Raw genomic sequence first — 13,756 nt, forward strand, 5'->3', positions numbered from 1 at the left:
GATTAAAATAGTGACCACCAATTTGTCAGAAACCTCCCACTGACTTTGAATAGAAGCCACCTACCTTCTAGAGAGACACATGATTATACTACAGCACAAATACAACTTTGAAATTTTGCCAAATAGTAAAGAAACAGCATCAAAACTTACAGGACAGGTATCTGGTGTTGATGGTTTTGAGGCAATCCAGATAGCATTGTGCTGATGGCACTCTTAGGGCATACGGCTTTACCAATACCTTTGATAGCACAGAACATGGTACTGGGTAGAAGCACATGGATATTAATAACTTTTGGGTTGAAAAGTGTTTCAGAAGAGTTTGAAACTGAATGTAAAGTTTTAGAAAAGTCTTAACTATATGTCAATATGTCACTTTTTGTTCCTTTTATATGTATGTGTGAGAGGATTAAATAATAAAAAATCTTTATTTAAGTGCATTTAAAAAGGATTTTCAATAAATAAATATAAAAACTCCAAGGAAAAAAGGAAGCATTGATTCACATTTTTCTTGGTAGTGTTTTCTCTTTAGTGGAACATAAAATAACAGTAATTTTTAATAACTGATAGTACTTTACATTAGGTGAAATACAGTATTAAACATTTAATCAATAACAGACATACAACATCCTCTGAAAGCTCTGCAAGTAAATCAGTAAATGCCAAAGAGTAGCTATCATGTATCTGTATTTCCTCCTTGGGAAGAACCTTAAAAGAAAATAAAACAAAACCCCAAACCAAAATGAAACACATAAAATAGCCTAATAATGGTGGCAGGCAAGCCACTTCTGGTTTACCAGTTATTTTCATATTGACATATTAATATATAAACAAAAGAAGCACAGACTAGTTCGGATTTCAGTTTATTCATGTTAAAACACAAAATTGACAAATCATTTCTCTAATTTTTATCAGACTTTGACATAAAGACATTTCACGTGCATGCTTATAGCAAAATAGCAGCACATAAGTTGAGATTCCAGTCTATTTTTATTTTCTTGAAGCTGTCTATCATCAGTAAGTTTTCTCATTTTTTAATTTTTCTGCCTCCTTCCTGCTGCTTACCTTTCGGTCAATTATTGCTTCTCAGTATCATCACCAGTACAAGGACAAAAAGTAAGAAAAAGAAAGTAAAATCAGCCCATCTGGTAACTTAATAGTTCCATTAAAGGGGTTAAAAAGAGATTGCAAATAATGCCCCAAATAAACTTTTATGATTATCAATGAATCCCAATTATTCCTAGGGTTTTCCACATACAGATATTAGAGTTTTGTGTATGTGTATGCTTTTGTATGGATGGAAATTTAGGAAAATTTTAAGATATAGAAACATATGTCCAAGTTTATAAGGTAAAATATCACATAAACACTTTTAGTTTCACTTTGGCAAGAGCAATAAATGAGATAGATTTTTATCATCAATTCCAGAGCTATCTCTATCTAATTACTTGTTAATTAAATAATCACAATATTGGAAGCATTGTTTTCATCTGAATTTGTAAGCTATGAATTTGTTTCCAAAAAAGTATTTCAATTCCTACAGTGTTCTTTGAAGACCCTATTGTATGTATACCATTTTTATCAGTTCATCAGAATAGGACTACTATGTTCTACTACTGTACTGCTAGTATATGCTATAGTATACTACTATACTAGTACTATGCCAGTTAACACGTAGACCTGTACTGAAACCAAAGCCCAAAAAGAAGATGGAAAAAGGTATGTTTAGAAAATCATCTAAAACTTCTTGTGTACTATATGAACACAACAATGCTCCACAAACCCGTTTTTATTAAAAGAAAATTAAAATAGTAATATCAAAAAAACCCTTTTCTGAACTTACAGCCTTGAAATATTCTTTCATCAAAAATGTTTGATTTTGTTATTAATATTATGCTATAGCAATTACATTAATGTAATTTTCATTAATTCACTTCAGTAAAACAAACAAAAGCCTACAGAAAACTCTTCTATTTGCAATCTTGCTCTATCAAGAAAGGTAAGGTATATATAATATTTAAGATGCCTCTAAATCAAACTGTTTTCTATTTAAAGTAATTTCTAGAAAAATTTGCTCCCTATAAGTTATCATGTCTTCTACGTCTTTGTAGATAAGCATTTCTTCAATGGACAACAGTTTATACTTATTCAGGCTGAATGCTGATTTGTTCTGTACAGCATTTAACATTTTTAGGGATGTTGTAACTGAATCACTCAAAGAGGAACAAGCTGGGAAAATACGAGCATTCCACAAACTTAAACGTGTCTTGTTTCCAGAGAACAGTTCCTCTGTAACTTTCAGATTCCAAATATTTAGGCATGACAAGAAACAGACTCCAAAGAATTGAAGTAACTTTATATCTGACAATGTTTTAACATTCCTTTTCAAGTTGTCTTGCACTCCAAAAGCCATAGTTGAATACTTCAAGTATCCATTCATCTTCAAGCTTAAGGAACACACAAAAGAATCTGCAGGCAGGACAGCTTCTGTTATGACAGAACAACCACTAACAATGCAGTTTTCCCCAACTGAAACATTAGGCCCCAATCTAGAATACTCCACAACTGAGCCAGTTGCCACAGAACATCCTGAATCCAGTATACTTTGAATGATACAGGATGTGTTACCAGAGCATTTTGGTGTTGTAGAAAAGATGCTAAAAGCTATGGACTGCAAGCCAAGTTCTGACTTCAAACTGCTATCTGAAGTAAAATGAAACAAGTATTCTTCAGTTGTTCCAATGTGATAGAATTTGGATTTATTAAGAACCACAACATTTAATGAGGTTCCTTTCAGAAGATGAAATATTCTCTGCCTGATGTCTGTCAACTCTGCCTCTTCTTTAGTGACATTTGATGTGTTTCTGGTGTACTCCACAGTTGCTCCAGGTCCCAAAGCCTGCAGAAAGTCTCCATAGGCATCAATTTCACAGTTCAATGTGCCTATTTTTTCATAAAAAGCAAGTAATTTTTTTGCTGTTTTATGATCCATGTAAAATAGGCTGTCCGTGTAGACATACTCAGACTCTAATTTAAGAGGGGTAGTGTCACCCCCAGCCATGTCCTGGTGAGAAAAATTTCCAGGTCTACACACAGCATTAAAGTGATGCATCTGTTCTACGCTGGGCTTATGAAGGAAACGATGGCAACACCTGTATTCAAGGTCTTTATATTCTAAATAATTAAAAGGTTCTAAGACAAATACTCCATGTGTGGTACCAACAGTCAAACTAGAAGGATGAGCTAAAGCTGTAAAGCCAGGTTTGTCAAATCTAATAAACTCACATTCTCCAACACTATAAAGTTCAATATCATCTGCACAAGTAACCAGAATCCCAGGTTTCATATGTGAGGGGAAATCAATGTACATGGCTAGTTTTAATTCCAACATCTGATAAATGGGGTTACCGAAAGGTAATGCAGTGAAAATTTTGCCCAGAGCACTTGCATTTGGAAGGCGTTGGCTGTAACCACCTATATAAAATTAAACAAAATAACTGTTTTAAAATGTTTACAAAACTGTAAGATTTTAAAAACCCAGGGGCATCGGTGACAACTCAAAATATCTCTAAAGATATTTAATGTATATAATGCATTACTGTAACTCAGAAAAGAATAGTAAATTCCAGATTACAAATTCAAAGAACAATTCTCCTCAAGTGATTTGATATAACGCAATTTTAGATTAAGAAAGAATTCTATTATACTTCAGAGGCTGCGAATTGTTTTGAATCAACTGCACAACTAGTAAACAGGACCATGGGCTAAAACATGGTCTTATATCTACATTTCAAACCGTAAATTCCACGACATTTAAACTCCTACATTTGGTACGCACTTCATAGAGGGGAAAAAAGTCACAAAAAAACTAATATACCAATCCAAAATATAATCATTAAACTGTAATTACCAGATGCTGTGTCTTTCCTCAAATTATTACATCCACTCAAAGGAAATAAAGGTGCGTTTACTTAAAAGCATTTTAAAATGTATATTTGTTTTTCATTTGAACAGGCTTTTTCCCTCTAAAATGAATCTTATGACTTCTTAATTCCTTGAAAAGCATGTTCTCTTAGGTACATTAAATAGCTTACATCATTTTTATGTAACTAATTATAATGAGAGGCAACATTACATAGTAGAGTAGACAAAAATAGGTTCAAACTCTGGTTCACCACTTTTTAATTGCTTATCCTTGGGTTTACTTACTCCAAATCAGCAAATGAAGAGTAATACTTGCTTTATCTTCTTTTATGTAGAGCACTTGGCACAGAGTATGTTGTTCAGCAAATGAGAGTTAATGCTTTCTACTTTTTTCCTTTTCCAAAGACTAGCCAAAACTTAAGTTTAGAATTGTAAGAATTACCTCTTTCTAATTATGTATTTTGAGTGTCTAACTTAATTTTTATTAATTGATAATCATATTGGTTCCAGAATAAAGCTATATATTTGAATTTTTCTACTTTTTTAGAGTTAGTCTAAATCAGAACTTGGATGCTTTACTTGGTATTATCTTTACAAAGAATCATTGTTCTGTATATAAACTATAAGAAATGAAAAATGCCTTGGAAGTCATATAGATGAGTAGTTCTAAAATATCTGTTCCTGGACTGGTGCCAGTCCATAATAAAGTTTTCATCAGCCCCCAGTAGAGAAGAGTGGAGGTTTTCATGTAACCAAGATTTTCATACAACTACATTTACTGAATTAAAAAAAAAAAACAATCTTTATTCTGAGATTATTTATTTCCTATTTGTCTGCTTTATAATGTTTTCTTTTGTGTGTGACTCTTCCTCTTACATACTTTTTTGTCATCTCCATGTTTTGTCACCACTTTTTCTTTTATTTTTAAATTCTTTTAAGCATTAAAGACTTTTGCCACCAATAATCAGATAAAAATGCATGATAGAAGGTTTTGGTAAAGTCTGGAAATCACAGTGCTAAACCAGCCTCTCCCCTACAACAATTCCTTTTAAAGCATTACTGAGAAATGTTCATATTTTGATAAGTTCTATCTTCGGTAAATAATTTTCTATATACATTCCAAAAGATAAATTTGTTAAAAAACATTATGCTGCTTATAACTTTAAAATAATCAAGAAAAACATGAAATATTTATTTTCAAAGAAGAGTAACTTCAAAGACAAAAATTTAAAAAACAAGGTAGAAAAAAGTCCCTAAGATATCAAAGATAAAATGTAAATTGGAAAAAAGAAAATGTGTAACTTTACCAGAATGAATTAATAGGATGGTAAAAGAATTCCATTTATCTCCATATAACTTTTCCAAACATCGAAGGGCACAAAGTGTGGATCCTCCATTTCCTTAAAAATGAAAGTAAAACCACAACTTATTTCTTAGAAACCTGCTGAAAATTTGTTATTATGGTAAGGTTTGGTGTTATAACTTTGAGGATATGGCCTTTAGCTATAATTAAGTAGGCAGAGAGCAAAGGTAGAGGCAAAAGAATCAAGTTAAATACACATTTTACAGCATTTAAATAAATAAACAATTGGAAATGAAACCCAGAGATCAGCACTTGGTAATAAATGATGAGATTATAATCTTCTCTTGAAAACAGTAATTAAAACAAAGGAAAAATGATAAATTAGGCAATCTGAAACAGTGGAATACTCTAAGTATACACATTCATTTGGAGTTACAAACTGAAAAACCCATTAAAATAATTCCCCCCCCACATGACATAACCAAAGATTTGAGTTAGATGTCCTTTCTAAAAAGTTTCTTAGAGGAGCACCTGGGTGGTTCAGTCGGTTGAGTGTCAGACTCTTGACCTTGGCTCAGGTCATAATGGCTCAGGACATGATCTCAAGGGTCCTGAGTTCGAGCCCCACCCCAGGGGCTGCCCTGGTATCAGGGATCCTGCTTGGGATTCTGTCCCTCTCTCTCTCTGCCCCTCCCCTGCTCATGGTCTCTAAATAAATAAATAAACAAACAAACAAACAAACTCAAAAAAATTTTTCTTAGAACCTGGTGTCCTAAAATACATTTTAAACATAACTACACTTACTAGTTACTTTGTGCAGGTTATTTAACATTCTGTGCCTCAGATTCCCATCTATAAAATGGGAATTATTAAAGTACTGACTGCACCATTGTGAGGATTAAAACACTGGTTAATTAGAACAATGCTGGTATCAGATATAAATATCCCATATGGTATCAGGGGCTTTAGTTTTAAGTATCACATGGAAAATAGCCTCCAGAAAAATAGCACATATTTTCTTACAATGAAGGTCAAAAGGCATAGCTGACTTAAACTGGGTTTTGAAAGTAGTATCTATGATATTAGGCCATTATATCATATATATATATATATATATATATATATATACACACACACACACACACACACATGTGTATACACATATATATGTGTGTGTGTATACATATGTGTGTGTATATATATATGTGTGTGTGTGTGTGTGTGTGTGTATATATATATACACATATATATATACTGGCCTAAGTATCATAGATACTACTTTCAAAACCCAGTTTAAGTCAGCTATACCTTATGTGTATATACACACATATATGTGTGTATATATATATGTGTGTGTATATAGTAGTGATTTGCAACCTTCATGTAAATCTCTGAACAAACTATGGAGTTAGGAGGGACCTTAAGAACCCTACTGATAAAGTCCAAAAGAATATTTAACATTAATTTTAAAATTTTATTAAAATAAATTGTTTTAATTTTATTAAAACAAATAATATTCTTTTCTTAATAACATTCTGCAAGTTTTTCATGGTAAGTCACAATGTGTAAACAGTTACTATGCCTTTTTCTTAAAAAATAGTAAATTTACATTAAATTTTTAAAGCCTGGGAAGACTATGGGTAGAAAGATATAGGGCTCATCAACTGTGAGCCATAGGAAAGCTTTTCTTCAGCAATCATTCTGTTCAGAACCTATGATATAAATCTGATTATATATAGCATACCTATTTTGGCTCCAGCAGGGTCAACAAAAACATGATATTGGACTCCAAGGGGTAACTCCTTTTTTTTCAGCTTTTCTGAGAGCTGTTGCTTATAAGCAAGTTCCTGTTTTTCATCAGCTGCTGTTATTGCAACAATGTCCCAGAATTCTCCAGCTGCCACAGGTTTGCCTGTGTGAAAAAGCAAGGAAATGAGTATCAGAAATCTCTAGCTATTACAAATTTGCCTATTAGAAAGAAAAATGAAAAATTATCTTCATACACTTAACTTCTTTTCAGAATTACGGAATAATTAGTGGCTAGCTAGTTTGATTCAAACTATTTCTACTGAAGATTGTTCACAAATTTTGCATTTTCCCCTCTTTTAGATTACTTGCTCCTTTCATGGTCTACAGTCCATTTATTTAAATATTCTGAAAGTTGCTATGTTTCTTGATTAAGAGAAGTATTCTTGCCTTGCTAAAAATTACCTCAATTCTTAAATAAGAAGAGGAGACAAAAAGAATAAACGGGGGTGCTTAGATGGCTCAGTCAGCTATGCCTCAGATTCTTTATCTCGGCTCAGGTCATGATCTCAAGGTTCATGGGATCAACCCCCAGTCAGGCTGTATACTGTCAATGCGGGGCCTGTTTGGGATTCTCTCTCTCCCTCTCTTTCTGCCCCTCCCCTGCTCGTGCTCTCTTCCCCAAATAAATAAAACTTAAAAAAAAATGAATAAATGAATCTCCAGCTGTGAAAAGCAATTTTCACATATTAGGACCACTTAGTGTTTGTTGGCGGAGTAAGATTCAACCCAAGGATCTATTCCTACAATGTTACTGTTTATAAATTCAGGTACTTTATTTTTTATTACCTGAAGATGAGCCATGCAAGTTTACAAAGGCTTTGAAGTATAACCTTAAATTCTGCATAACAGAAAAGTTCCCAAGTCCCTGATGCACTCATTTAAAAACAGGCTAAACTGACGCTCTTTGTTGGTAAAAAAAAAAAGATGAATAAAGACTTTAATTAGTTAACAGTTTTTGTCAGCCAGAATCTATTATTCCTAAATATCTTTTTATTTATATTTTTAATGCAGAAACTTCACCAAAAATGACTAATTTTATTAGATAGTTGTATAAGGAATGACAAATAGCACAGTCTTTAAAAAATTTTATTTGATACAAATTTCCCCTTTTAAATTTTGACCCATAATTCTTCCATGTCTTGTTTTTTACTCAGTATGCATTCATAGCATGCAACAAATTGGTGAAGTAGGCAAGGGGATTGGAGAAGGCTAAAATAATATTTGTAATGGTCAAATACTGAGCTTTAGACAGTTTAGATTTATCTAAAGTAACTTTTGTTAATAGGCTAACCAAATGTGTAACTTGGATTGATAGCCTCACTAGTCAGAATAATTTTCTTTCTTCTCCTTTGTTTTATATATATACATGTTACTAAGAATAAAGTAAAAAAAAATAAAGTAACAACATGACGCAAAGAAAGGGCAGTGAGAGAAGAATAAAAAAATCAAGCGGAGTTATTAGCTATAAAGCCGAAGGTGAGCAGACCGGAAGTGATAGTCCAGCAAATTTCCCGGCACGTAAAGTTCCCTCCCTGTCCACTGCCGGGGAAAGCTGGGGTTCCCCCTTTGCTACCTCTCAGTTCTGAAAACCTCTGCAATTTTCGCTGGGTGGCTTCTCGCAGAGCTACGCCTAAGAGCGCGTTTGCAGCAGCCATAGCAAAACTTTCCCCGAGACCAGCTGAAGCCTTCCAGATATCCTCCGGCAGGCGCAGCACGCATGCGCCTCAGAATGTAACCCGTTCCTAGGTCCGGTTTGCCTCTGTTCCGCCCCTTACGTGCGTCACTCACGTAACCACGCCCCCAGAGCGGTGGCCTGCCGGGAGAAAATCCTGAGGGTCAGAGTGCAGAGCCTTGCCGTGTTTCCCTAGCAACGGTCTCTGGAGCAGATGGCCGCCTAGTGATTTGTCGGACTGTGTCGGGTCTGGGCCTCTTGTTCCCAACTCATAAGGCTTTGCAGCCCTGTTGACCCGGTGAGTTATTCGGGTTGAGTGATAAAATTGCTAGAACTGACCCGCTGAGAAGACAAAAGTACAACCTAGCTTCCAGCTTTCCCTCGAAAGGTGGTTCGTCCTTTCAACTCGTGATTTGTTTCAGATTTGTTTTAGCCGGGAGCAGTTCCCAAAGACATTTTTATAGTTAATTCCTCCCTCAGGGTTGTTATCTGAAACAGTCTGCACCAAATCCAGATCCAGATGTACAGTCTCAACATTCAAGATCTATATTCTCTTAAGGAACCTTAGGTTTGTGGCTTCTTTGCCCTTGTGTTTCTTAGTAAGTGAGCCTCTCCACCCCTCTCAGTTTTGAGTTCACTTCATAGGCTTTTGTCCATTGTATAAAATTCAGTCTGCAACAGGTCTCTTAACATTCGTGGTTTTGGTTGCTTCAGCTGTCATTCTGTTGTGTATGCGGATTGATCCAGAACTTTAAATAACATTACTGGGAATAAGTCAGACTTATTAGATGCATTTTGGTAGATACCTATAAGTATTTCTTTTGTAAAGCACAAGTTTATAATGAGTTTTACAGATGAACCTATTCATGCTTACATACAACAATTTTAAGAAACAGAGAGTCGGGACGCTTGGGTGGCGCAGTCGGTTAAGCGTCCGACTTTAGCCAGGTCACGATCTCGCGGTCCGTGAGTTCGAGCCCCGCGTCGGGCTCTGGGCTGATGGCTCAGAGCCTGGAGCCTGTTTCCGATTCTGTGTCTCCCTCTCTCTCTGCCCCTCCCCCGTTCATGCTCTGTCTCTCTCTGTCCCAAAAATAAATAAATGTTGAAAAAAAAATTAAAAAAAAAAAAGAAAGAAACAGAGAGGCTAATAGTCAAGGGCTCACGATCAGTAGAAGAGGAGATTTAAGCACGCTACTTGAATCCCAAACCCAGAACTCATCTACCACATCATGCAGTTTGATTTATTTCAGAAACCTGTCTTCCTAAAGCCTGCATCAGTAACACAGGTGGGCATTCAAGGCCCTATAAGTTCTTGCCATGAACTTAACTTAGTTTTTTTTTTTTTTCTAAAGACTTAGCTCTGCATTTAATTCTGTACTTAAGGTACATTTCAGTAAAAATGGAGATTACTCTTTCATAGTTTCGCCATTTAGAAGTTTTGTGTTGTTAATAAAAACAAAACATTAAGAACATTTATATGATACGACTTGAGTGAGGTGAGAGTGAACAAAAGGGAGTGAGTGATAAAGATCAGAGAGGTGAAAAACCCCTAAAGAAGGGATTTTGTTTTATACTGTGTACAACGAAGCCATTGCAGAGTTTTTATGTGACTTGCCTTATGTCTAAAAAGATCTCTCAGAAATGTGAAAATAGACTATAGTGGAGGGTAGGGCAAGGATAGAGTTGGTGAAGGCTTGGCAACGATGGTAACAGTGGGGATGCTGAGAAATTGATTACATTCTGGACATATTTTTGAAGGCACAACCAATACAATTTGCTAATGATATGGTTGTGGAATGTTAGAGAATGAGAGGGGTCAAGACTGACCACCTCAAGGATAGAACTGCTATCAGTTGAGATGGGAAAGACTGCGGATGGGGAGTGTTGGTGGAGTAGTGGGGAGAGTCCAGAGTTTGCTTTTAGACATGTAGAATATATAGATATATGTGTATGTCACACATACATAATGAAAGTTTGTGTGTGTATGTGTCTGTAGGCATTACACATATGAGTCCAGGGTTCATAAGAGAGGTCTGGGCTGGAGAGAGAATTTTTTGAGTCCTCAGAGTTAGAGACAGTGTGAGGCTATGTGCCTGTGATTCTGCAGTTCACAGACCTCTCCAGAGGGATAACTATAAGGTTGGGTTAGAGTTAATGGAATTAATTTTAAACTACTGAACTAGATGAGATCCTAGGGGAAGAAAGGTGAAGTTCAAGGATTGTACATAGTAACAAGGTAAACAATGAAAATGTGACCAAATAAGAAAATTTTGGATAGTGAGAAGTGTGAAGGGACTAGAACAGGCTGATGTAATAGACTGTATTACATAGAGTATTAAATACAGCATTCTTGGGACCTGGAAAGGATGGCCATAGAAATCAATATTATTTTTTCCTGATATGATTACATTATTCATATAAAATGTGTTGGAAGTAAATATACCACCTTATCAACTATGGTTTTTGTTCTTCCCTCTTTTTTTTTCTCAACTGTTCATTAATATTAATTTTTAAGTAAAAATGAAAAAATATTGAATACCATATTAGTGGGAGTAATTTCGTTGGAAGTAGATTTTGGGGGGTAAAAACATCTAGGGATTTAAGTTTATGTTTAATATAATCAAACAGTGTGATATGGTTGTTTAAATAGTCATAAGGTACGGTAACCACAATAAAATATGCTAACACAGCTAAGTAGTAAACCCATTAATTCTTTATAAGTAAAACACATTGGAAATGACATATTTAATCATGGATTCCACATTTGAAAGGGATGTCAGACAAACTGAACTATATAATAGTTGAAAAATGGTATTTTGTGGAGACATTTGGGCTTTTTTTGTGTGGGAGGAGAGTAGAGAGTATCTGAAGAAGTACCGTAAAGAAGAGTGAGATAGATTTTTAAAAGAACTTTACTGAGGCATAATTTATATGACATTAACTTAACCTGTTGTAAGTGAACAATTTAATGATTTTTAGTAAGTTTACTGAGCTGTGCAGCTGTCACCCCAATAAGATGCTTATGCTTGTTTAGAGTTAATTCCAGTCAGGTTGTTCCTAATACTATGGGCATAACTATGACTGTTGTGTGGAAGTTGTAGAGAAGAATATTAATTTTGTTTCCAAACATTTTTTTTTTCCTTCACAAGAAGAAACTGAAACTAAATGAAGAGGGTTCTAGATTGTGCACCACGATTCTCTTGGTGCATGGTTTGATCAGTTCATGCTAGGGCTCTGATCTTTTCCATTCCTTGTGTTTCATCTCTCTGCACAACCACTGTTCCTCCTCCTACTCTTTCTGACATGCAGTATAAGCAAAAATATCTTTTTACTCTTCCATTTATTTGAATTTCTTTATTTGGCTAGCGTGTTCTAGCCAAATAAAGTATTTTTTCCCACTGTATCCTGTTGAAGGAACCCTCACGTTTCTCACCTTTCTGGAGGACCAAGGAAAAATTTTATCCCCCAAACTTCTATTTCACATCCTCCTTTATTATTTTTTTAAGACTTTATTTTTTAGAGCAGTTTTAGTTTCACAGAAATATTGAGAAGAAAATTCAGAGATTTCCAATATACTCCCACATAATTCACATGTGCATAGCCTACCCTGTCATTAACATCCCCCACCAGAATGGTACATTTGTTACAGTTGATGAATTTATATTGACATGTCATAATCACCCAAAGTCCATAATTTACCTTACATTTCACTCTTGGTGTATATTCTATGGGTTTGGACAAAGTATGATGACATGTGTTCATCATTATAATATTCAGAATTGTTTCACTGTCTAAAAATCTGTGTTCTGCCTATTCATCCACCCTGTGAACTCTGCCACCATTAATCTTTTTACTGTCTCCATGGTTCTGCTTTTTCCATAATGCCATATAGTTGTAATCCTATACTACATAGCCTTTTCATACTGATGTCTTTCACTTAGTAGTGTGCATTTAAGGTACACTATGTCTTTTCATTCTTGAAAACCATTTCTTTTTGGTGCTGAGTAATAGTCCATTATCTGGATGTGCCACACTTTATCCTTTCAACTACTGAAGGACGTCTTGGTTGCTCCCAAATTTTTGCAATTGTGAATAAAGCTGTTATGAACATTCATATGGCAAAAGATAAATACCAAGAAGTGCAATTACTGGATCTTATGATAAGAGTATATTTAGTCTTATAAGATACGGCCAAACTGTCTTCCAAAGTTGCTATACTGTTTTGCATTCCTACCAGCAATGAATGACAGTTTCTGTTGCTACACATCCTTGCCAGCAGTTTGTGGTGTCAGTGTTCAGGTTTTGGCCATTCTAATAGGTGTGTAATGTTATTTCATTGTTGTTTTAATATGCATTTCCCTGATGACATTTGAGGAGGAACAGCTTTCATGTACTTATTTGACATCTGTATATCTTTTTTGGTAAAGTATCTATTAAGGTCTTTGGCCATTTTTAAAATCTGGTTGTTTATTTCCCTTATTGTTTAGTTTTAAGTGTTCTTTATATATTTTAAATAAAAATCCTTTATCAGATGTATCGTTTGCAAATATTTTCTCCCATTGTGTAGCTTGTTTTCTTATTCATTTGACATTACCGTTTGCAAATTATGTCTTTAATTAATTTTTTTATTTAAAGGAAATAATTTTTCATTAAGTTTTTAACTTTAATTCCAGTATGGTTAACATACAGTGTTATATTGGTCTCAGGTGTACAATGTAGGGACTCAACAATTCTCTACATTACTCAATGCTCATTGGTCTAAGTGTACTCTTTAATCCCCATCACCTACTTCAACCATCTCCCCGCCCACCTCCCTCTGGTAACCATCAGTTTGTTCTCTTAGAGTCTGTTTCTTGTTTTTTATCTCTCTATGCCTTTAATTTTAATGAAGTATAGGTTATAAAATATTTCTTTCATGGATTATGATTTTGGTGGTGTATCTAAAAGGTCATTATTATACCTAAGGTGATTTAGATTTTCTTCTAGGTTATCTTCTAGGAAGTTTATAGTTTTGTGTTGTCATAGATCTATTTTAAATTAATTTTTCTGAA

The 13,756-nt window shown here is 34.6% G+C and overlaps 1 protein-coding gene across 2 annotated transcripts; it reads right to left on the reverse strand.

Moving 5' to 3' along the window:
* Positions 1 to 844: 844 nt before the first annotated feature.
* Positions 845 to 8,721, reverse strand: FPGT (fucose-1-phosphate guanylyltransferase). Of its 2 annotated transcripts, none has more exons than XM_047083667.1 (4): positions 8,607 to 8,721; positions 6,969 to 7,136; positions 5,229 to 5,321; positions 845 to 3,471 (listed from the first exon to the last, which is right to left on the reverse strand). In XM_047083667.1, exons 1-4 carry the CDS (start codon positions 8,686 to 8,688, stop codon positions 2,015 to 2,017), a joined length of 1,800 nt encoding a protein of 599 aa, XP_046939623.1. In that variant the 5' UTR covers positions 8,689 to 8,721; the 3' UTR covers positions 845 to 2,014. The 2 variants fall into 2 exon arrangements, with proteins under 2 accessions (XP_046939623.1, XP_046939624.1); XM_047083668.1 differs by having other exon boundaries at positions 2,488 to 2,654.
* Between the last annotated feature and the right edge of the window lie 5,035 nt (positions 8,722 to 13,756).

Source organism: Lynx rufus, unplaced genomic scaffold, assembly GCF_022079265.1.
Source record: "Lynx rufus isolate CCGP_SWC_20201006 ecotype Redwood Valley unplaced genomic scaffold, mLynRuf1.p SCAF_2, whole genome shotgun sequence".
Taxonomy (NCBI): domain Eukaryota; kingdom Metazoa; phylum Chordata; class Mammalia; order Carnivora; family Felidae; genus Lynx; species Lynx rufus.

What these genes read in the sequence shown, in the direction of transcription:
- FPGT (XM_047083667.1), bottom strand. Translation starts at nt 8,688, where the DNA reads ATGGCTGCTGCAAACGCGCTCTTAGGCGTAGCTCTGCGAGAAGCCACC. An exon ending in GAGGTTTTCAGAACTGAGAG is followed by an intron (nt 7,137 to 8,606) that starts GTAGCAAAGGGG and finishes TTTTTCACACAG; the next exon opens with GCAAACCTGTGGCAGCTGGA. An exon ending in CCCTGCTGGAGCCAAAATAG is followed by an intron (nt 5,322 to 6,968) that starts GTATGCTATATA and finishes TTCATTTTTAAG; the next exon opens with GAAATGGAGGATCCACACTT.